The 21,585-nt window shown below is 31.4% G+C and overlaps 1 protein-coding gene across 1 annotated transcript; it reads left to right on the top strand.

The window, feature by feature from the left end:
- The first annotated feature begins 3,136 nt into the window (after positions 1 to 3,136).
- Gr21a (Gustatory receptor 21a) lies at positions 3,137 to 19,900 on the top strand. The gene is made up of 10 exons (XM_013317676.1): positions 3,137 to 3,160; positions 6,309 to 6,417; positions 6,907 to 7,005; positions 7,464 to 7,636; positions 8,073 to 8,272; positions 8,611 to 8,756; positions 9,285 to 9,481; positions 10,135 to 10,296; positions 10,650 to 10,702; positions 19,825 to 19,900. The coding sequence occupies exons 2-10, from the start codon at positions 6,348 to 6,350 to the stop codon at positions 19,898 to 19,900; spliced, it is 1,176 nt and encodes a 391-aa protein (XP_013173130.1). The 5' UTR covers positions 3,137 to 3,160; positions 6,309 to 6,347.
- Positions 19,901 to 21,585: the final 1,685 nt, after the last annotated feature.

The following is a 21,585-nucleotide window of genomic DNA, read 5'->3' as shown; positions in this document are numbered from 1 at the left end:
TTTACTTACTTACTACTTACTCCGCTGGCGTATAGACCCAAAGTGGGTCTTGGCCTCCGACACAAGAGATCGCCAAACTCTTGCTCCTTCTCCTCCCAGTCCATTGCTTGTAGCTCCCGCAGATCCAGCTCTACGGCGTTTCGCCAGCTATACCTGGGCCGACCGATGGGTCGGCGGTCAGTCGGGGTCCCGAGATGCTTGCTTTGGCCTTTCGATTTTCCCCCATCCTCATAAGGTGGCCCAGCCATCGGAGTCTGTGAGTTTATGTTTAGTAGTCTATATATAAGACTGTAAAAAAGGTGAATATTTTGTTATTAATCATTTTATCACTTACTCTTATCTCATTATCTAACTAACATTATTAATCCGAATGTTTGGATGGATGGATGTTTGTTTGATGATATCTATAGAACGGCTGAACGGATCTCGATAAATTTCTAAAGTTTCATTATATTGTATACCTCGGTAATGTGTGAAATAAAAAATTATACTAATTATATTATAATAAAAATAGAGCACCACCGGCTGCGGCGTCCCATGACTCAAGCAACCAGTGGTCAGGGCTGCAGAGACAGGAATCTTCTCACGATGCGCTCGGTTTCTAGAAAACCTGCCATTTGTATCGGACCCTTAATCCAACTGTTTAGCGAGAGCTTCTTAAGATGTTGGTCGAGGCTTTTCGCTATCAGTCCATATTAACTATTATTACAACAACAAAATTTATTTATTATTCTGTATGTAATTCATTGATAAATATGTTTGTCATAAAACTTTAGTATCTATTTATTTTTAAGTTCAAAGACTTCCGTAAACAGGAAGATAGAGGAAGATAGATACGTCAATAGAAGAAGCGCTGTGTGCATTTTGTTCTATTTACTGTGTACTCTATGAGAAATCGTACAAAAAACTCAAATGCTGTAGTTACTTTTGTTGACTACTATTTTGTAAGACTGGACACATATAAGTCAGTTGTAAATTTTTGTTTTAGAACGTAGTCAGGCTGAGGACGATACAGACTTTTTGCTAGCCTTATAAATTTCGCGCGATATTTTTTTTTTCAGTATTTACGTATGCCCTTATTCGTTTTAAAGTTAATATCATTAAAAGCCAACGCATCTACAGTTCCCCTAGAGTTGCATATGTCCCTGAACCTCGTCGATTATCTCGATGGCCAGGCTCACGTTTGCCTCCTTCCCAAAAAAAAAATATAGGGCAATACACAAGACGCATAATATATTATTTAAAAGTATATTTGAGGTTTCTTTGCTATGGATCATATTACCCATTATTAATAATAAGAACAATTAAGAAGAAATTATGTACAAAACAGTAGTCGCCTTTAAAAAGCCTTCTGATTAAGAATGTAATTCCACGAATTATATTATTATTCATAAAATTTATAGACATGTCCCTATTACTGGCAGCATTATTCTGATATTGTTCAATTTAGCCTTTAACATATTCATGTTTAATTTAATTGGCCATATAAAAAACTTAAAAGAATACTTGAAACGGAATTTTCCATGCCACTGACTAGGAAAGAGGTTAAACAAAAGCTTTCCGCTTTGGTGGATTATCATACTTTTGTAATACGGTTAGTGATTTTTTTATTTTATACAGGATGTTTTATTACGTAACACATAGTGTTGTCTCTGTTTTATAAAAGATAATGAGAGAAATGGCGATATATTTTATAGGGATCTCTCAGAAGCCAATGATTAAGGAAGACAAAAATGATGTACATCCTATAAAACTAAAATAAAAGAACACGAAGAAAAGGTAAAAGCATTTTATATATAAAACTTTATCTCCTGTACGAAGCAACTTTCACGTCGCACTAAGCACTCTGTAAAGCAAACTTACGACATTTAAAAGGATTCCGTGCACCAATTGTTTTTTTTAATAGGATTTAACCGACTTACCTTTGTCCTTTGTAGTATTATAGATTTCAGTACGGTACTTTCTAATGAGAGTTTTAAGCTCATTACACAACGTAATTTCCGCGCGGATTTAAAAAAAAATTGTAGCCTATGCCTAGTTCTACCAGATTGTTTTCTACATTATTGGCAAATGTCAGCGAGGTCCATGCAAACCTGGCCAACATCCTGGATGGATCAATACATCCAAATTCGCATTTATAATATTAGAAGTAAGATAAATCAGTGTCAGATGTAGTAAAATATTTGATCTCCGTCACAATTTGTATACAACCAAAGATAAAAATCTACAGGCTGACATAAAATAATAACAATTTTAATAATTTTAAGTCAGACTACATCCATATTATTATTCTAGGATTAGTAACGTAGTAATAATTTCGTCCTTTTTTATGAATTTAACCATTGAAAGATAAAAGTTCAACATTATTTTACGTACTTTGGATAGTAAAATCCTGACATAAAGAAATGTAACTTAACATTTAGTGGTATGCGGACGGGAATTTAACAAATGGAAAGTTTTAGTGTCTGCGACGTTTGTTTTGCGACGACAACAATGAAACATCGCGCAGAGTATGTGGTTTTATGTTTATGTTTTGGGCGTGAATTAAAATAAAATTTACGCACTTGATTAAAGTAACAGATTTATTTGATTAATTATCAGCATATCCCTGTTCTGATCCTACTCTATATGGGATCGTTACAAATGATTAGAACTTTTATTCATACTGTAGATTTTTGAAGCTTGTGCTAGGATATTAGTAACAACAATAGCTGTATCGATATTTAAATCCATGAGCACGGAATTGGATATGTATACCCTTACCCATTATACTATCGACAAAAGAAGAAAGATACTTAGATGTCGGTGGTTACTTATGTGATATTGATAAGAGTATCCTTGTACAAGAGAATCTTAATAAAATCTTGCATTATATGAAGAAAGTAATTTAAAGGTTCTGTGATTCAATTTATCGTTGAAAAGAAATGATTAATAAAGACACGACACAAAATGGACGATGAAAAGTTTTATGAAGTATAAACAAGAAAACGAGATTCTAGAACAAGATCGGGAATAACGAGTTTATCTTGTTGGATGAAATAAATTTGTTTTCGTTTATGAAACAGAAACAGAAAATTTAAAACATTTATTTAAACTTAAAGCGACTATTATTTACCGTAATATGAATGCGAATTATTTTTTAATAAGAAATGAAACCATCATCATCATCAGCCACTATACGTCCCCACAGAGATGCTCGGAGGCTACCCTTAGTTAGGAGTGATTAGGAAATAGTCAACCACGCTGGCCAATTGCGGGTTGGTTGACGTCACATATATCGTTTTGAATTTCTTCGCAGATAGCAGGTTCCATCACGATGTTTTCCTTCACCGTAAGAACGTCGGATAAATGTACATATGTAAATTGAAATCGAAAAATACATTGGTAAATAGCGGGATTCGAACTCAAGACCTCCAGATTACAAGTCAAGTGCTTAACCCTGGAACCACCGATGCTCTGAGAAAAGAAAAGAACGCCCAAAAGATACATTTATACCTTTAATAGTAATGACATTTGCAAATACCTTAAAGTTATATTACTTGTAGAAGTAATTTCCTTACAATGAAGATAAATAATTTCAATTAATGACACTTGTGCTCGCACAATTGTTTCGGAATATTCGAATCTCGCCATCTGTTAAACGTTAACGAGGTATTCAAGTAAACGCGTTGAAAATTTCCCGTATTTGTAGGTACGATTCCAACAGCCTGACGCCATTTTCAAATGGAGGAAACACAAATTATGTACCTTTTATTATTAACTAGCAGTCGTCCGCGACTTCTTTTGCGCAAAATTAAACAAGTAGCCTATAATAAGCAAGCATGCATTAGCTATTTTCCCGTCCAAGTCCCGTCTAAATTCGTCCAGCCTATTCGGAGATTGGCCGGAACAAACGCGTCCTGGGGAACAGACATATAAACAAACAAATATTAAAAAAATGGTTTTTAGTTATCAACTACCCAAATATATCATGTGTAAATTATATATTTTCATATTACATACAGACATTTCAATTGTATTAATATATATAGAACTCTTTTGTGTCGGAACGCTGAGTGTAAACCCCACCATTGAGATGTCACTGGCACTAACAGTAAGTTGGTTTTAGATTTCTCGACGAATATTCAATTCTACAATGCAAATGTTCAATCTTGTGGAAGAACACGATAATGTCTTTAAACTGTATAAAGTGACATTAACTCCGATAGGTTCTTACAAAATTGCATGTAAAGTTAAAGTTTGCATTAAATTTTATAAAAAATCAATATGGACAGGAGTGACTAACGCGACACATGTATAGGAACACTATTTGTGTCTCTATTTTTTTATGGAAAATAAGAGAGATGGCAACATTGTCATAATACAGTTAAGATACTGAAGATAAATTGATACGAAATGTGGATGGATTTTATTTCAATTAAGAATTTATAAAAGAAAATCATCTATTTTATACGGTGTCATTTTTAAAAAATATTTAAGATTTTTCCTACGTTAAAAAGATGCATAAATACAAGAAAACTGCACGTTGTGGCCACACGGCACATTTTTTCTGTTCGTCGTGACCAACAGTAAGATAAACAAAGCATTGTACACAAAAATATTTTATATCACGTTGTCGACGTTAGAAATATTACGTCAAGGAAACTAATTTGTATAACATAGCCTATGTTTTAAATACAGGTATGTTCAAAAAAGGTCACATATTTCGGTAAATAGAATTCAGGAAATAAAATAAAAAAAAACCCCAACGCTTGCCTGAAAACAAATGTGTTACGGGCTACGCTACGTAGCGCTACGAAAACAAAAGCGACCTACTCTCGCACACGAGCCCCGAAAGCGAATCATTGTTGTTTCACATCACATGGCGACATGCGACCCACTGCTGAATTAATTACGATTCCGACTGTGAAAATACGACGGATTTTTGAGTATTTTATCATAATTTAAACGGATATAAAATTTTTAAAAATAAATAATTAAAAAAAATGATAAATGTTTTTTACCAGACTGTATTCTTTATCTGTGCCAAATTTTAGCAAGATCCATGCAGCGGTTCTAAAAAACCTACTAACTAATCCAACCATTAAAAAATTTGCATTTATAATATTAGTAAGATTTAACAATGCTTCAAAGTTACTGACAAATATTACATCAAAAATCACAATCATCTTCCTAATTACTAAAGGACGAAATAGAATATCAAAGAAGATATGTTCTACTACAAAAGATTCGGAATGGTTATTCACGGTATCAATTACCTTCATAATCTTCAGGGAACAATAAATAAATGAATATCTATTATGACTGTAACGACCCTTTTATTGACTTCTAAAGTTTGTAAGTCGTTATTAGCGTAAAATATGAATTAATCACTTTACAGAAACGCTGCAACGTCATCAAAACATCGCTTTCAAAGAAATTCAGACTACAGAAATGATTAGAGCAAACTTACTTGTAAAAAAAATATTTTCGACATTTATTCAACTAGTAAGTGACATGGTCTGCTCTTCGATTTCTAATTTAAATATTTAATTAAGAATAACATAATTTAATTATTTAATAAGCATTACAATATAAAATATTTTTCATAAATATACGATACCATTTATGTTCCATTGTCTTGTACAGAAATAAAAACATTGCCATGTTTACTCCATTCCTTTTTGTTATCAAACTCGAATAACCGAGTAAGGGGAAGGACGGGTTATGATTGATTACATCATATTGTGTTACCACAACCTCTCAAAGTTGCACCACTTGCTTGCCTCAAACGTTACTGAAGACAGCGGCATTTAAATTTTGTTAAATCTTCTAAACTTAATGAATATACAGAAGTATGAATCGTGATATAATTATCAATAACTTTCCGATTTATAATTTGGAGCAAAACGAAAGTTTTCCAAAGAAGGAAAAACCTAGAAACAGAAACGGAAAAGAATTGCCAGGTATTAAATATGTGTTCTAATTGACGTAACAACGTCTCATACATATGTCCTAGTAAATTGAGTAATATATATTTCTTACCGTAGGTTTCTGCGAGTAAAATCTCCGTATAAAACATATCGTCTCTCAGCCATTATCTTTGATTAAACAGAGATAACAATATGTTTTCAACTGGGATTTTGGTCTCAGAATCCCACAGTTAATCTATGCAAAAGAATTTGCATTCGGACACGCAAACGCACATTAATTGAATGTGTAAACAATTGCTTTAAATTGCAAATAACTTTATCTTTATCTTAAGTTACTAGTTGTACATTTTTTTAGAATACGATGCGAAAGATATTTATGGTCCTGAAATAACAGACGAGGATTCGGCATTGTTAGACAAACATGATAGCTTCTACATGACGACCAAAAGCTTGTTAGTGTTGTTTCAAATTATGGGAGTGATGCCGATAATGCGAGTGCCGAAAGGTAAAAGTGTCAAAAATTACGTACAAAATGTAGAAAATAAATAATAATATACCAGGCAATCATAAACTAAGCCCTAGTACTTCTTGTGCCACGAATTCGAGGACCTCAAATGAAACTGGCTGGCACGTACAAATGACTTGTCGGAAGAAATATCGGCGGCTTGGTTACTAAAACTGATAAAAAGTGGGTTCAGACGATTTGTCACCGACCGTTCCGACCAAGCTATTCGTTTCTAATATATATTCTATTAAAATAGACTCCTCCTTTTACTAAAAACAAGTTTTTATATTTAAGACATTGTGTTTAAGTACTGGCCGCTTTTAAAATTGTTTTTTATTTTTTTTTTAATAAAGAAAAAAATCTTTATTTCGGTTTATTACCGACGTCACTTTTCGAAATTAGTGCTATAAAAATAGTAATCGAATAATTGATCGAACATTAAATTGAAGCTTTATAACAAAACCATTTAAGTTTGAAATTCGTTTCTAGAGAGTAAAACTACAAAACGTACAACATTTAACTGGATCTCAAAGGCGACTTTATGGGCGTATCTAGTGTGGAGTTTAGAATGCATTATAGTCGTTAAAGGCAAGTGAAACAGTATTTCTTTAACGTCTTTGTAGCAATTTATGTTACCCATAAAATATGATACTCTTCTATACCTTTAAAATATTATTCTAGACTGTATAACTAGTGCTAGTTACTTTTAGCATGATATTATGTTATACTTCTTTCCATCTGTAAGTTACTTAATCTTTGTTGACATAAGTGAGATATATGTATTTTTCAATTTTTTTTATTATAATATTGGCAGGTTTGGTTAATTTACTATTTCTTGTACCATGTCAATTAGCTCTAGGCTGTTTATGTGTACACTCATAGAAATAAATGTTAAGAATCGAAGAGTAAATATTATTTTAAAAATTGTTACAATTGTTACTTAGGAAATATTATAATTATTTGTAAATTTAAATTTATGACTACGATACTGTTTATTAGATTTGTTTAGGTATTTAATATTTTTTAATTAACTCGCAATGTTCTAGTTGGCAGAGAGAGATTGACAAATTTCCAAGACAATTCAAATAAACGATTCGACGAAGTGATCTACAACATAATATTTCTCAGTATTCTTATTCCGCACTTTCTTTTGCCGATTGCGTCATGGCGTCACGGTCCAGAAGTCGCCATCTTTAAAAATATGTGGACTCATTATCAGGTAAATAGAGTAACCGATTTAAGAAACTTACTTTAAATTTAAGTAATAATTTAAAAACTAGTAATCTATTATACAAATTTAAAACTAAAATTTAGAAGCACTTTATATATATTTAATATAAATTAAATACATATGTAAAAAAGAATTTAACGAAATGTAAATTCCTACATCTATTGCTTAATTTTGAGTTTGTCACATGAATACGCAATATAATATTAGGAAGAAAATCCGGAAATGAGCCAGTGTATTGACTCAACACTAGCCTTACTAAAATGTCGACGTTTGTGTCCCCTCACTATTCATTCTGACACTAGACGTTGTAACGTCATTTGCGCCAAAGGATTGTAATTAATAATGTCTTAAAGTAACAAAATTAAAACAATGAATGTTGAATTGGTCAAGGAATATATTTCTTAAAAGAATCTAAACTTTTCAGCTCAAATACTTGAAAATTACGGGAACACCAATAATTTTTCCCAATCTTTATTCATTAACTTGGGCTCTGTGCATATTTTCATGGATATTAAGCATTGCTGTTATTCTGTCCCAACATTATCTACAGGACGACTTTGAACTGTGGCATTCATTCGCTTATTACCACATAATTGCGATGCTAGATGGATTCTGTTCGTTATGGTAACACTTAAAGTTTAATTTTTTTTTAATTTATTGTGTTGTCGGAGAAAACAATGATTTTTATAACAATCCTCGCTGTCGACCATGACTCCATCCGCACTTAGTTAAAAAAAAATGGTGGCCTATATGTTCTTCCAGGCTATGTTCTACATCTATCCAAATTTCAGCGAGATCTATTGAGCCGTTGTAGAGATACCTTCAAACAAACATCCATCTATCCAACATTCCCCTTTATAACATTAATAAGATTTAAAAACACTAAAGAAAATTACTCACTAAGCAGTTACTGAATATTTTAATAAGCAACTTCTGAGTATATATTAGTTATATCTTACCAGGTACATAAACTGCAATGCTTTCGGAACTGCCTCAAAGGGTTTGGCAACAAACTTGCACACAGCACTCAAAGCGGAACATCCTGCTTTGAAACTGGCGCAATATCGACATCTGTGGGTGGACTTATCTCATATGATGCAACAGCTAGGTAAATAAATAGTTAAAGAAAACATAAGTTGTTTTTAATATACATTCAATAAAGGATACAACTTACTATGGGTTTCTAAGACAAAAATCTCTGTATAAAACATATACCTCTGTTTTGTAAAATATACTGTCAAGAATGACTATATTTGAACATACAGTTAGTACTACAGACTTTGGTTTCGGAAACCAACGGTTAGTATTATAAAAATATCTTATTTAAAAATCAATTTCCATTGCCGAAATTACAAATAAGTAACCTAATTTAAAATAAGTTGAAAGAAAAAAAACAACTAACTTGGAGTCTGATGGATAAAACGCCATCTATTGACTGCATTTTAAAATAAAGTTTTTTTTTTAATTCAAACTAAAACCGAATGAAACTAAAATTAAATAAATACTTCATAGACATGGAAAATGTGGGAAAAAATGATCGGAAAAAATATTATTGAAAGAAAAAAATAAATAGCGAATATTGAATAATGTGATAAATGTCTGTAGAAATCTATTAACGAATGTTTCTTATTTCCAGGGCGAGCGTATTCGAATATGTACGGTATTTATTGTATGGTTATTTTCTTCACGACCATAATTTCCCTCTACGGTTCTCTTTCCGAGATATTAGAGCACGGCCTCAGTTATAAGGAAATGGGATTATTTGTTATAGTCGGCTACTGCATGACCCTTCTTTTCATCATATGTAATGAAGCGTACCACGCCTCAAGAAAGGTTCACTTAGTAATATTTTAGTAGATTATTTTTTCATTCTAGACTTTCAGTGATTTATTTTGTTCAAGTCTAGTCTAGATATTTTTTTCTGTGTATTTTGTACTTAAGTTTAATGTATTTTCAGTTATTTCACTTTAAACTTTCGTGGTTTTTACGGAATCTCATACTAATCGTAGTATGAATCCCGATTCTTACTAACGCATATTAAAGTGTGCTAATTGTGTAATAATAATCAAAAAATATTGTACGAAACCACTAAGCTTGACCTATTGAGTCTTTTGTGTCTAAAACTGAAGTATGGAAAACTAAATCGTACTTCCTGACAAAATACCACTTCCCATACTAATTGTTTGGTATGCCGCGGAATAAATAGTAAAGTAACTTTTTAAACTTGTTGTCGAAAGAAAGAAAAAACTAGTAGTCAAACGATGAAATGCATTCGCTTCAAGACGATTCAATAGCAAACTTCAAAAGTGTATAAAACTGACAACAACTTTCGATGTGATTGTAGCGCGTTAATTTCATACATTTTCAAATTCGTTATGGAATCGCTTCGAAGTGAATGCACTTTATCTAATCCCCATGATTATAGAAAAGATAAAGTACCACAACTATTATTTTTGTTAAATGGCAGTTCTTATAAATGTTTCCAGGTGGGATTAGAGTTCCAAGTTCGCTTGTTGAACGTCAATTTGGGAGCAATAGATCGAAGTGCACAACGCGAAGTTGAAATGTTTCTAGTAGCTATTGCCAAAAATCCGCCCATTATGAATCTAGACGGTTTCACTAATATTAACCGTGAACTTTTTACAGCGGTAAGCATTATTAATATTTAAAAAAATGTGAGACAAGATGATGTTAAAAAAAATTTACTGTATACATCTTCTTGGCTTATTTATAACTCCTGTCTAAGTCTTAAATAATTAAAATAATTTTATATTTAAGAAACTAGCGTATCATCATCTCAAAGGCCGGCAACACATCTGCGGTTCGGTATTGCTGATGTCCATGGGCATAGTTGAATACCTCGGTGTCCCCGCTGCTCGTTTGCTTATAAAAAGTTTTCTTAACAAACAGAATTATTACAAATGCATTGTATAAAAATATCATGACTGGAAAATAAATAAGATAAATAAAAGTATTTATCCAAAATAACTTTTTCTTTCAGAATATATCGTACATGTCAACATATTTGATTGTTCTAATGCAGTTCAAGTTAACGTTGCTGAGGCAAGGCACAAGGAGAGCAATAAAAGCTATCGTTAATACAATTTTTAATATTACGACCACAGCAAGCGACGATGATGTAAACAGCGATTAGCTTTTAATACTTCACAGTATTAATTACAAGATAAAAGCATAGTTAGTGTGTGTTTCAGTAGTGTCTCTAGACATGTATTTTCTTAGCAGCACAAAAAATAATGAATAAGTGATTATCAATGTTTTATTTTAGTATTCATATTTAGTATTCATGTATTCAATCTTTACCTCTATCACATTTTTACAACTACTAACCGTGGGTTTTTGAGACCAAAATAGCATTTTAGAGATATTGTTGTCAGTTTTGTGGGTAATGATAAGGTTGACGATATGTTCGATATAAAGATTTTGATCTCAAAAAACAAAGGTAAATCGCTATCACAATCAAAATACGCATTAATTTACCTGCCTATTCGTATTCAAATTACTTTAAGGTATTACATTACCATCTGTTAATCGTTAACGAGGCTACAGGTGAAATACCATCGTAATTTGTATGTAATTGTAGGCATTGAGGCAGTTTGAAGCCGTTTTCAGAATAATTTATACGAAATTACAATACAAAGTTTAATGCATACAATTTATTGTAAGCGATTTGATTGGTGATAATACTTAAAAAAACATTTTTAAGAATTGAGAGTGACTTTTTCTATTCTTCATAAATTTCAGCTTGTAATATGTCTAGCAAATAGATTCAGAGATCATATACATGACCTTGGAGCCTCATTCGCCTTTAAAATACTATCCGCTTTTAATATTCGACATATCCGTTGTTTAGTAATCTTACTTATAAATCCGAATGTTTGGATGGTTGTTTGTAAGAAGAAGTATCTCCAGAACAGCTGCATCAATCTCGCTGAAATTTGGCATGCATGTTGAACATACCCGGAAAGTACACGTAGGCTACTAATTAAGTTTTTTTTTTAATTTCGCGAGGACTGAGTCGCGGCCGACAGCTAGTATATTAGTCGGATACCCTTTACAGTCACTTCTAATAGCATTATTTCAAGAATCATTACATTCCTAACACAATAATGTACAATAGCAATTAAATATCTGATACTGTCGCTTGTTCAGACTAAAGACATTATCGTGCCCGCACACAAGATAGAGCATTTAGATTGTGGGATTGAATTCTCACAGAGAAATGTTCAGACCATCTTGCAGACTCTGTTAATGACATATCTTACCACGATTTGTCTCACTTCAAGCTTTCCTAAAGCTTATTCAAAGCATTGGTATAATTTCCGCTTTAAATAAAACGTAAAAAGTAAGGTGAAGGAAATAAAGCAAGACATCAAAAGCTATAATAGTTTATTGAAAAGAATCTTTCCGATTGTCGTCCAACGTCTTTGTCGTTGTTATTTAATATAATCTCAGTATAGGTGATTGAATGATTAAAATTAGTCATTATTGTAAACCTTAATTTACAACTTCTAAGCAATATATTGTCTTCTCTTTTTGTCTGTTTGAAAAGAGAGAGAGATGAGAATATGTTTTACGTTTCAACAGTGGAAGGCAATGATTAAATACTGCACGAGACTTAGTTAAATGGAATGTTATGTTGCTATTTTCTTTTACAATCGGTATAGTTGAATGTTCATTCATTAATTCACTCTATCTTATGTTAAATACACGGTTCGTAACTAAATAAATAGAGTTTCATTTTACATATTAATTAAAGTAAAATATTGTTCTCCATTACGAAAATGTTTGAACAGATGATATTAGAACGTATTTCATTGAGTTAGTAATGAAAAATTTATGATGTTTGCAGTAATTTACGTATTAATAATAATAGTTAAAAGTTACAGTAAAAATAAAGGAAGGAGTAAAAAATTAAAAAGCAAAAAAGATACATTGGGTTTCTAATACCAAAATCTCTATATAAAACATATCATTTTCTTTAAAAATACAGAGATAACAACATGTTTTGTTTTAAGAAATCTACGGTAAATGAATCTTCGCGACAAAATATAGTTCTGAACGTCCACAGAATATAAAAAAATTATCTTCCTGTTGCATTGCGTTAAATTTAAAATTAAATAAAAAAGCATCGGAAAGTGACGTCGAATTATAATAAGTAGAGTAACAGGCACTTACTAAGCTAGCGCGTACCATCTTTCGACCAAATCACCACTTCACCAGGTGGGATCGTGGTCAAGCGCTAGCTTATAAAACGTAAAAAACATTAAACTGTTATATTAATAATATATTGTTTTGAGTGTTTGTTGGTTAGATAGTCTGGCAACAATCCAACATGTCTAACAATGTGATTATGCTTTCTGGAACAAATGTACGTAATTTGTCTAGTAAAAAGAGAACTCTCTACGAAATCATATGCGTAGTCTGTGATTCTTCCTTGTTGAATATTTATTGGATTTCGTTTTTTTATCTCATTTATTATAAGAACTAGACCTTAATTATATTTTTTCTAACATTTCTTCATCTTTTTGCTGCGGGTAAGAATACTTCTATACGGAACAACTTTTAAAAGGTTAACAGACAACAGTACCCTATTCAGTTTGTGTTGGCGGTTTGAAAGAATACATCATTCCACATGGCCGCGTGGGTGCCGTAAAAGTCATCTAAAGATAAGGTCACACCGAGATAAATATTAAATAATTGAACGCTGTGCTTTTAAAGTAATTTCGAATATGGCAACATTCTTATTAATAAAACGGTGAATAAAAATGTGCGTAGAAAATTAAAAATAACATGTCATATAAAGAAAATACTAAATTTAATTGGAAATTTGACTGGAAATTAAAAGTTATGAATAAAGACTTAAAAAATAGATATGCGTAAACCACCGGAAAATTGATTTTATTCTATTCTAACGAATTAAAATACTATTTGTAGATTTATTCACAAATATCTTCTTCACAGGCTTTACTATTAATGTTTTCTTTTTATCGAATATCACAGAGTTTAAAGACAATATCGTGCAAACGCGAAGTTAGCAAAAGAAAAGATCCTTGCATAAAAATATATTGCAAAACGCAAATTTCTATCAACGACGTTTTATCAGGAAATAGCTGAAGAGCTATTACGCAGACAGTGGCTTCTGTATGTCACCGACAAAGTGTATAAGCGGCCCGTTTGTAATTTGTGCAGGCAAATCGTACACTCGGAAATTATTATCTAACGAATTTATTCACAAATAGTTGTGTTAAATTTCGGTAATTTGTAAAAGACATTCAATTACAATAAGTCACCTATAGAAATTGTCGGAATATAATAGAAATATATTCTTCAATTTGTGAATGAATGCGTTCCATATGCAATTTATCGAGGCTTTACGATTAAAATTGGGCAAATAAAAAACAGGCGGCATACACGATTTGCCGGTGACATATACATAAAACTAGGTTGCGCGGCTCCACTCGTCTAGGGCGGCGGCCCAATCCACAGGGGGTTGGAACGGGTGTCGTATCGTAGCAACCGACAGCATCCCTGTCAGTGTGCTGCCGTCGCTCGCCTGGGACGGTCGTGCCTAACTGCGTGCACGCACTTACGATAACCACTCCGTATAAAAACATCCCAACCGCCCGTTCATAAGTGAAAACTTTGAAGTGAGCCAAGTGGAACATTGACCGACACAATGTTCATTCTTTTCGTTCTACTCACTGTGTATTTAATAACGCTATGTCACGCCTAAGATGTGCGTGAAGTCACAATGATGGATTTCATCCTACCGAAGAGAGAAAAGGACGTTTCTCTAATTTAGGATTTGGAGGTAAGCATCAAATTTAGTTAGTAAAATTTCTTTAGCAATTATATCTTTAGTGGCTTACTTTATTTATTACAAACAACTTTCAACTTATAATTTCAATAGTACCCTATAAAACTTTGAGAACTTAGACGTAATTTTAAGTAGATATTTAAAAAAAAAATAATTCAAGAAATATGTAGGTGCAATTAAATCTTGACTTACGATTGGTATTAATTATTACGAATAAAATGTATTGTTTGAGATTATGCTTATTAAGCCATAGATTTTCAAAGTTTTCTTACCATTTTCTTAAATATTTATGGTGAAAACCAAATCGTTCGCTTTTCAGTAGATTTTCGTAGAATAGATGATAATTTAATTTGATTTGATCTGCTGTAGATCGTTTCTCTGTTGATATAAGATTTATTGAAAATGGCAGGGATCTAAAGGATTATGTTAGATTTCATGTCGCGTCATCATTGGAAAATGGAATTTTCAATGTAGTCAAAACCCAATTATATTTTATATTTAATTTAAATGTGTATCTCTTCTGCCAGTGTGTTTGATTGGTGTAAAATAAAAAAGAAAGGAAGGAATTTATTTATTTATTTATTATTTAATTATTAACATCTTATAATCGATACTTTGTCTATACAAAGATGTTTTACGAGCATGTCGTATAAAACTATAATAATATTATTAAAAAGTCCAATAATATACCAAAAAACTAAATACGTACCAGGCATCAAGAAAGTGACAGGCATAATTTTTGATTTGTCAGGAAATAATTTTAAAAGACAAGCAATTGTTATTCGCCTTCTTGTTACAATACAGTTCATTTGTAACTATTTGAATCGGGGTTCTCAATTTGATTATTTATCTTCTTTGTAATAGAAGATATTTATGATAATTAACAACATATTAATATAACAATTCAATTTTCGTTTCTTTTTCCAAAGGGAAAATTTTTCGAAGTTATGTGATGGCAATTAATACATAAAATTCACGCAAAATTAAGGAAAGTGAAGCGAAGTTATTGACCTTTGCACAATAAAACCTCCAACGATATATTGATAGGAATGAAGACCAAAATAGATCGGAAAATCGAGGTTGGTGGCCTCTTTTTATCAAAGCCGCTTCAGAAAGCATCAAGGCACTTCCTATTCAGTGAAAGGTTGAGTTATTCCGAATATTATTTGATATAATTCTAAGCGAACACGTAATACTGGTACTCAAAACGTTTGCTAATCATGTATGCAATTACATAAAGTATTTTTTAGAAAAAACTACTGACGTTAATTACGTATTGTTTTTATTTTTTAAATTTAGATTTTTGGTAATTTTGAAAAAATGTAAGTGGCCAGTACCGCGTAAATTATCAGAGAATTTTGGTTTAACATATAATATCGTAGTTATTTTTAACCCTGTAATGGCGGCCTGCGTCAATCCATCATGCTGTCATCTAGTGGTCGTAGTTAAACCGCACCACCCCAACTCTCTTACGCGTTGTTAGGTTACCGGTTTGCTACTTACTTTTTTTTGTTATCTATTTAATTTTCATTCATAAAATATTATAAACACGATTCTTTTTAGTATCCTGAGCAGTATGTACGGAACACATTCAAAGCCAACTTACCTTGTCAATTTTAATATCACAGCAATTGATTAATCTGCGCCGCGGAAACGGCGATGATTTCTTTTATATTATAAACTAATAAATAATGACTAACTTGACTGACTATGACTGATTATGACTGACTATGATGAATGATTATGAATTAATGAATAATGTCATTTTCATATTTTTTTAGTTTTCTTTTTTATCCTATTTATTTTTTTAAAACGTACACTCATTTTATCATTAACAAGCATGATCAGATTAACAAATAACACACAGACAATGAAAATTTGAGAAACATACAGATGTCAGGCGTACACAGCATTCATAAGACAAAGTTTAGATCTTATATAGCCTACTAGTTACTTTATTACTAACAGGTTTTGAATTAGGAACTGGAATATAATTAATATCCGTATAATACTAATTTGTTCTGTAAGATACCGTTAAAAGCGCATTCCTAAAGCGAGCCGGGTCGAAAAGCACTTTCAGGATTTGCATATCATCTTCATTTCAACGTTCGCGATTTGAATAATTGTTTAATTCAATTTGTAGTGACGACGCATACACGTCAATATTGTGATTTATTTTCATCTTTATGCAGTCGATAAGTACATTTTTACTTTTAAAATTAAGATATATTTTTTATTCGGATTAATCTTTATTTTGGGGTTATTTTATTCAAATAAGATATTGTACTTTATTTTTACTTATTAAATAGACTTTAGGTTCGTTACTATGCGTATTTTTATTGCACTGTTTTAGCTCGATCTATCGCAACTGAATTAAATAACTAAATCAATTACTACTACAATGAGAGACCTAATTAAAGCGGAATAGAACAAAGTGATGGAAACGAGATACTAAGAAACAAAGGGATAGTGTTGCAAATTAAATGTGTTGTCAGATATCCTAGTAGTCAAATTATTCTTATTTACGTAAGTATTATTTAGTTAGAGAGCTTCTTAAGGGAATCTAACTCTATGGTAAATTTGTCAAAGACTTTAGAACTATAGTAGTGTTTTAATATCTCGTTTTCTCTTTTAGAACATCTGAATATAAATAAATCTAACAAAACTTTTACAGTTAGTTACTAACATCCAAAACATAAGTTAATACTGCGTTTTAAATGTTGCTTTTTGGCGGAATAAAAAGGCAAGTATTTCATCAATTTAAATATGAAATCAGAGTTCTATTCACTTGGTAACTTTTTATATTTATGAATACTTCGTTGCAGTGTATAAAAAGGGAAAATTTAAATATAATCAAATTGAACTCTGGACACTTTTTAAATGAATATGACATAAAATAAGGAAAGTTAAAAAATTAAGTGTAACACTGAACATAAAACATTTTCATTTATAATTTCTAATACGGCGCGTTTCATACTCCTCCTGAGAGTTATCGTTCAAATAAAATAAATTTAAGATTAAATATAAGTAAAAGCTTTACTTAAATTAATTGTACATATTATTGTAATAAATAACACACGCGCGACTTGTTTGAAATGGCGTACTCAGTATGTTGCGTATTTTATTTGCGCGACTTCGTTCGTATGTGTAATTTATTTATACATGTGATTTCGAAACTGAAAACTCAAGTAGGTATTTATTAGTAACACTAAAAGTTTTGATTTAATATTTTTTTTCTTATTTCGCTAAAAAAATGGAAAAAAGCGTCAGGTTTTTTACGCATTTTTAGCTTACCTTCTTACAAACCATCTTAACAGCCAAACTTTCACATTTATAATATTAGTAAGATTTTTAACGAATATAAAATTACGTCAGTGTTTTCAATAAAGGAAGAACAAATTCAATTAACTAAGAGTGTGATCACCAATATGCGGAATACTCGAGTCAGCCAGTGCTTTTGCCTAATTGAATTACAAATATAAAACTGCAGCAGAGCATTAACATTAATAGATTGCTTTCTTTTTTTTAAATTCGCAATTTTTATTGAGGGCCAGTATCCTTAAGTTAGGTTAGGATCGAGATCTTTGATGAGGTCGTTTATAAGTTGACAACGAAAAAACGTAAAGTATTTCTGTTTCGGCGTAAGAATAGTCTATGATAGCATATACCACGGGCTTCATAATGAAGGACCCGTAGGAATTGGTTGCTTTTTATATTACCATACTACGTAGAGCATTGAGAACAACTAAGAACCAAATCATTTCTGTATCCAAGTGTAATAACCGGTAGCAGAGTTTCTAGTTAAGTTTACACCATCTTTCATTGGTATTCTATAATCATAGTTTATGTATTAAATTCTTAGTGATACTGACGAAGTTTGAAGATTATCTTTTTACTCCAATCAACAATAAGAAAGCATCTGTTACGGTTTGCTCTCAAAGTGTAAAATTGGATAGAATGAGCCAGATTGACTCGGTCCGCTTTGGACAAGATGATTTTGGCTTTGCGCCACAATTTTGTTGCTGGTTCAATTTTCTACCAATTGTTTCCGTTCACTTACGATTCGGATATTGCTTTGGAAACAATTTAGAAGATAAAAGTTATAATCGATATTGTGACTGAATACAAACATCTATAGATATATTTTTTTAAAGCTATAATAGTAAATATCTTACTAATATTATAAATGCGAATGTTTAAATGAAAGAATAGGTTGAAGGTATCTGAGGAACGGCTCAATGGATATCGCTAAAATTTGGCACAGATGTGGAGCATAGTCTGGAAGAACACATAAGCTACTTATCAAGATTTTTTTTTTATTCGCGGGTGATAGCTAGTTTAATTCGATACCCTTGAATTAATATTTATAACTATAACAATACACTTTTCAATTACGTGATTCCAAAATCTGCTAGTACTATAATATTTTTATATTTTAATCTATTCACAATATACTCAAAAGTATATGTGATACTGAAAGAGGGATAACAGTGGGGTCATATTGAAAATAAATTAATTTAATTTCTTTCCTTTTTCTTTGAAAACAAAGAAGAGAATTAACGATAATTGATTTCCACTGTTCATTTAATTGAATGAGATGTTTTATTAATGTAAGTAACATATATTCTTATGTGTCCTTTGTAAGATAACTTAATCCAACATAAGTTACGAGAAGGACTATTGTTACCCTTATCTTCAGCAGCAGGCTTCACTCACCCGACTAAGACATATCCTTGAAAACCTTTTGCTTAACGAAAATCATTTCCACTGAGTAGACGAGTGTTTTATACATTTGATATACCTATATTATGGTCATATTTGTATAAATGAAAAACAAACGAATAACCGGCTTCATAAATTCGCCGAAATAGCGAAGCAAACGATACCCATAGCGGATTATTAAAATTATTAACACTTTTGATTTTGTAAGTTTTTTTTGTTACTGACGAGAAATGTAATTTCATTTGTGATTTTGTTGTCTGATGCAACAAGATCTAGCTTTTATTTTTATAGTCTTTGCTACGAGACGATCGGATATTTATATTTAAGGTTTAAAAAATATTGTTTTCAATTTCAGTTTTCCAACTCTCGGTGAGAATAAACTTAGAGATATTCTCCACACATGTCCGATGGGACTTGCTAATGTAATTTATAAGGGTACCAATAAAACTGTCGCCTCTACAATTTATGCTCTATGCTGTTAAGGTGTGCGAATACTTCATTATTTTTTATCTTTTCACATTTTTATTATAGCATAGTTTAGATAATGGACACCATAATAGATGACAAACAAATGTATAGGTAAAACAGAATAAATTAAATTTATATTTGTGTGTAGAAAGAAACGTAATTTTAATTTGCCAAAGTCAATGATAGTCATATCAACATGTTTTGAAATACTTTTCAAACAGTGAAAACCAACGCTAAATTGAGCTGCAAATATGTTGTTGTTTTTAGCCACCTTATGTTATAGCATAGCGAGACAATGGTTCCCATAGATATCCGCAATTGTGAATCACCGATGAGGGAACGCCCAGAAAGAGGATATTTGTTTCTCCTATAGGTCTCCTCCACAGTCAAATACACTTCCATTCTTTCCTCATTGGCAATTCGACTTTATGTTTTTTTCTTATATAAATCAACATCTTTGACAACACCTATGCAACCTTCATGTGGATAAAATTCAGAATGACTACATTAGTTCTGACAGAAGTATAATGAATCTAGGTTCAGTCTGTCACTGCAAGGTCAGTGTATTATTATGACCGTTGGCTCTTTGTTAGGTAACAGTCTAATTATATTCAGTACTCTTATTGGGTCCTAACACTGATAACGTCTATATTTATTGCGATATAAATTAAATCAAAAACTTTTTATTTATTATAGCAGTACATATATTCTACTACATTAATTGAAACATACTCTGTTCGGCTTTTTTTCTGACTATAATTGAACTACTATTTAAAGTAAAAAAAATAAGTTGTGATAACTTTTTTCTCTACCATAATTATTACGAATAGCATAGACATATAAAACATACGTAAATGGCGATAATCCTATTGCGAGTTTGTACAATCAACGAAAAAACGATTGAAATTTCATCTAAGTGAAGAGTCGAAGTATTTTAAATACAGAATTTTATTTTTTTTTATTTTGTTTTACCACAACAAAAGTAAAATATTTTTTAACAACGTAAGAATGTGAAAAAGTGTTAATGGTACAACTTTTGTAAATAAAATTATTTATTATTTTATTTTGCGGCAACCCTGACAGTACATGTTTTCACAATCCAACTTACAACTAACAATCTCCTTAACTTTTATGTTGTGTATTTAAAATACTTTTTTATTTATCAATGGTAAAGTTATTTTCACGATGACTGTACATTTTGCGTCATTGACTTTTAATCAATCCATCTATAATTTGATACGTAACTCAATTACTTACTTAATAACAACATTGATTTAGTATAAAATACAAACATCAATAAAAATGTATCTGATATTTTGATACTTTAAATATTGTATTATATTATATTATAACTGTTTTTTTTTTTGTAACTGTTACATTTTTTTATCTGTGGCTACTATGATTTACAAGTATTCGCTTACAGCTTAGCTTTTGTAGCGGCTTCCAAATGAATGACGGCTCCATTTCCACTTCACGGAAAGCCGACGCTGGAATTCTATTGAAAAGAATATGTATCTCGTGATATGTGAAAGCTTCTATTCAAATTAATCCTATTTTCAATTTCATAACACGTCCATAGTTGTGACGAAAAGGCAGACTGAGATTTAGGTTTGTGGTCATCCTTTGCGTGACTCACTAACCGTAGGTTTGTAAGATCCAAATCTCTGTACAAAACATATCGTCATCTGTTATCTTTGACGTTTTAAACGGAGATTTTGGATTCAGAAACCCACGGTAAGTTCTTCTTTATTCATAGACTAACGTATTAGTTACAAAAATATTTAAGAATAAGAAAAAAAACACTTTTCGAAGTCTAATTTACGATGTATTCGCGATTACAATCGGCAACAAGTGATTTTTCAAGCTTTCAGTCCAATAACATTGTTAGTAGATTTTACAAGGGATAAGA

This window comes from Papilio xuthus, unplaced genomic scaffold (genome assembly GCF_000836235.2).
Source record: "Papilio xuthus unplaced genomic scaffold, Pxut_1.1 DF826933.1, whole genome shotgun sequence".
Lineage (NCBI taxonomy): Eukaryota > Metazoa > Arthropoda > Insecta > Lepidoptera > Papilionidae > Papilio > Papilio xuthus.
Note: the sequence above shows the minus strand (reverse complement) of the source record. Positions and strands in the feature narration are given on the sequence as shown.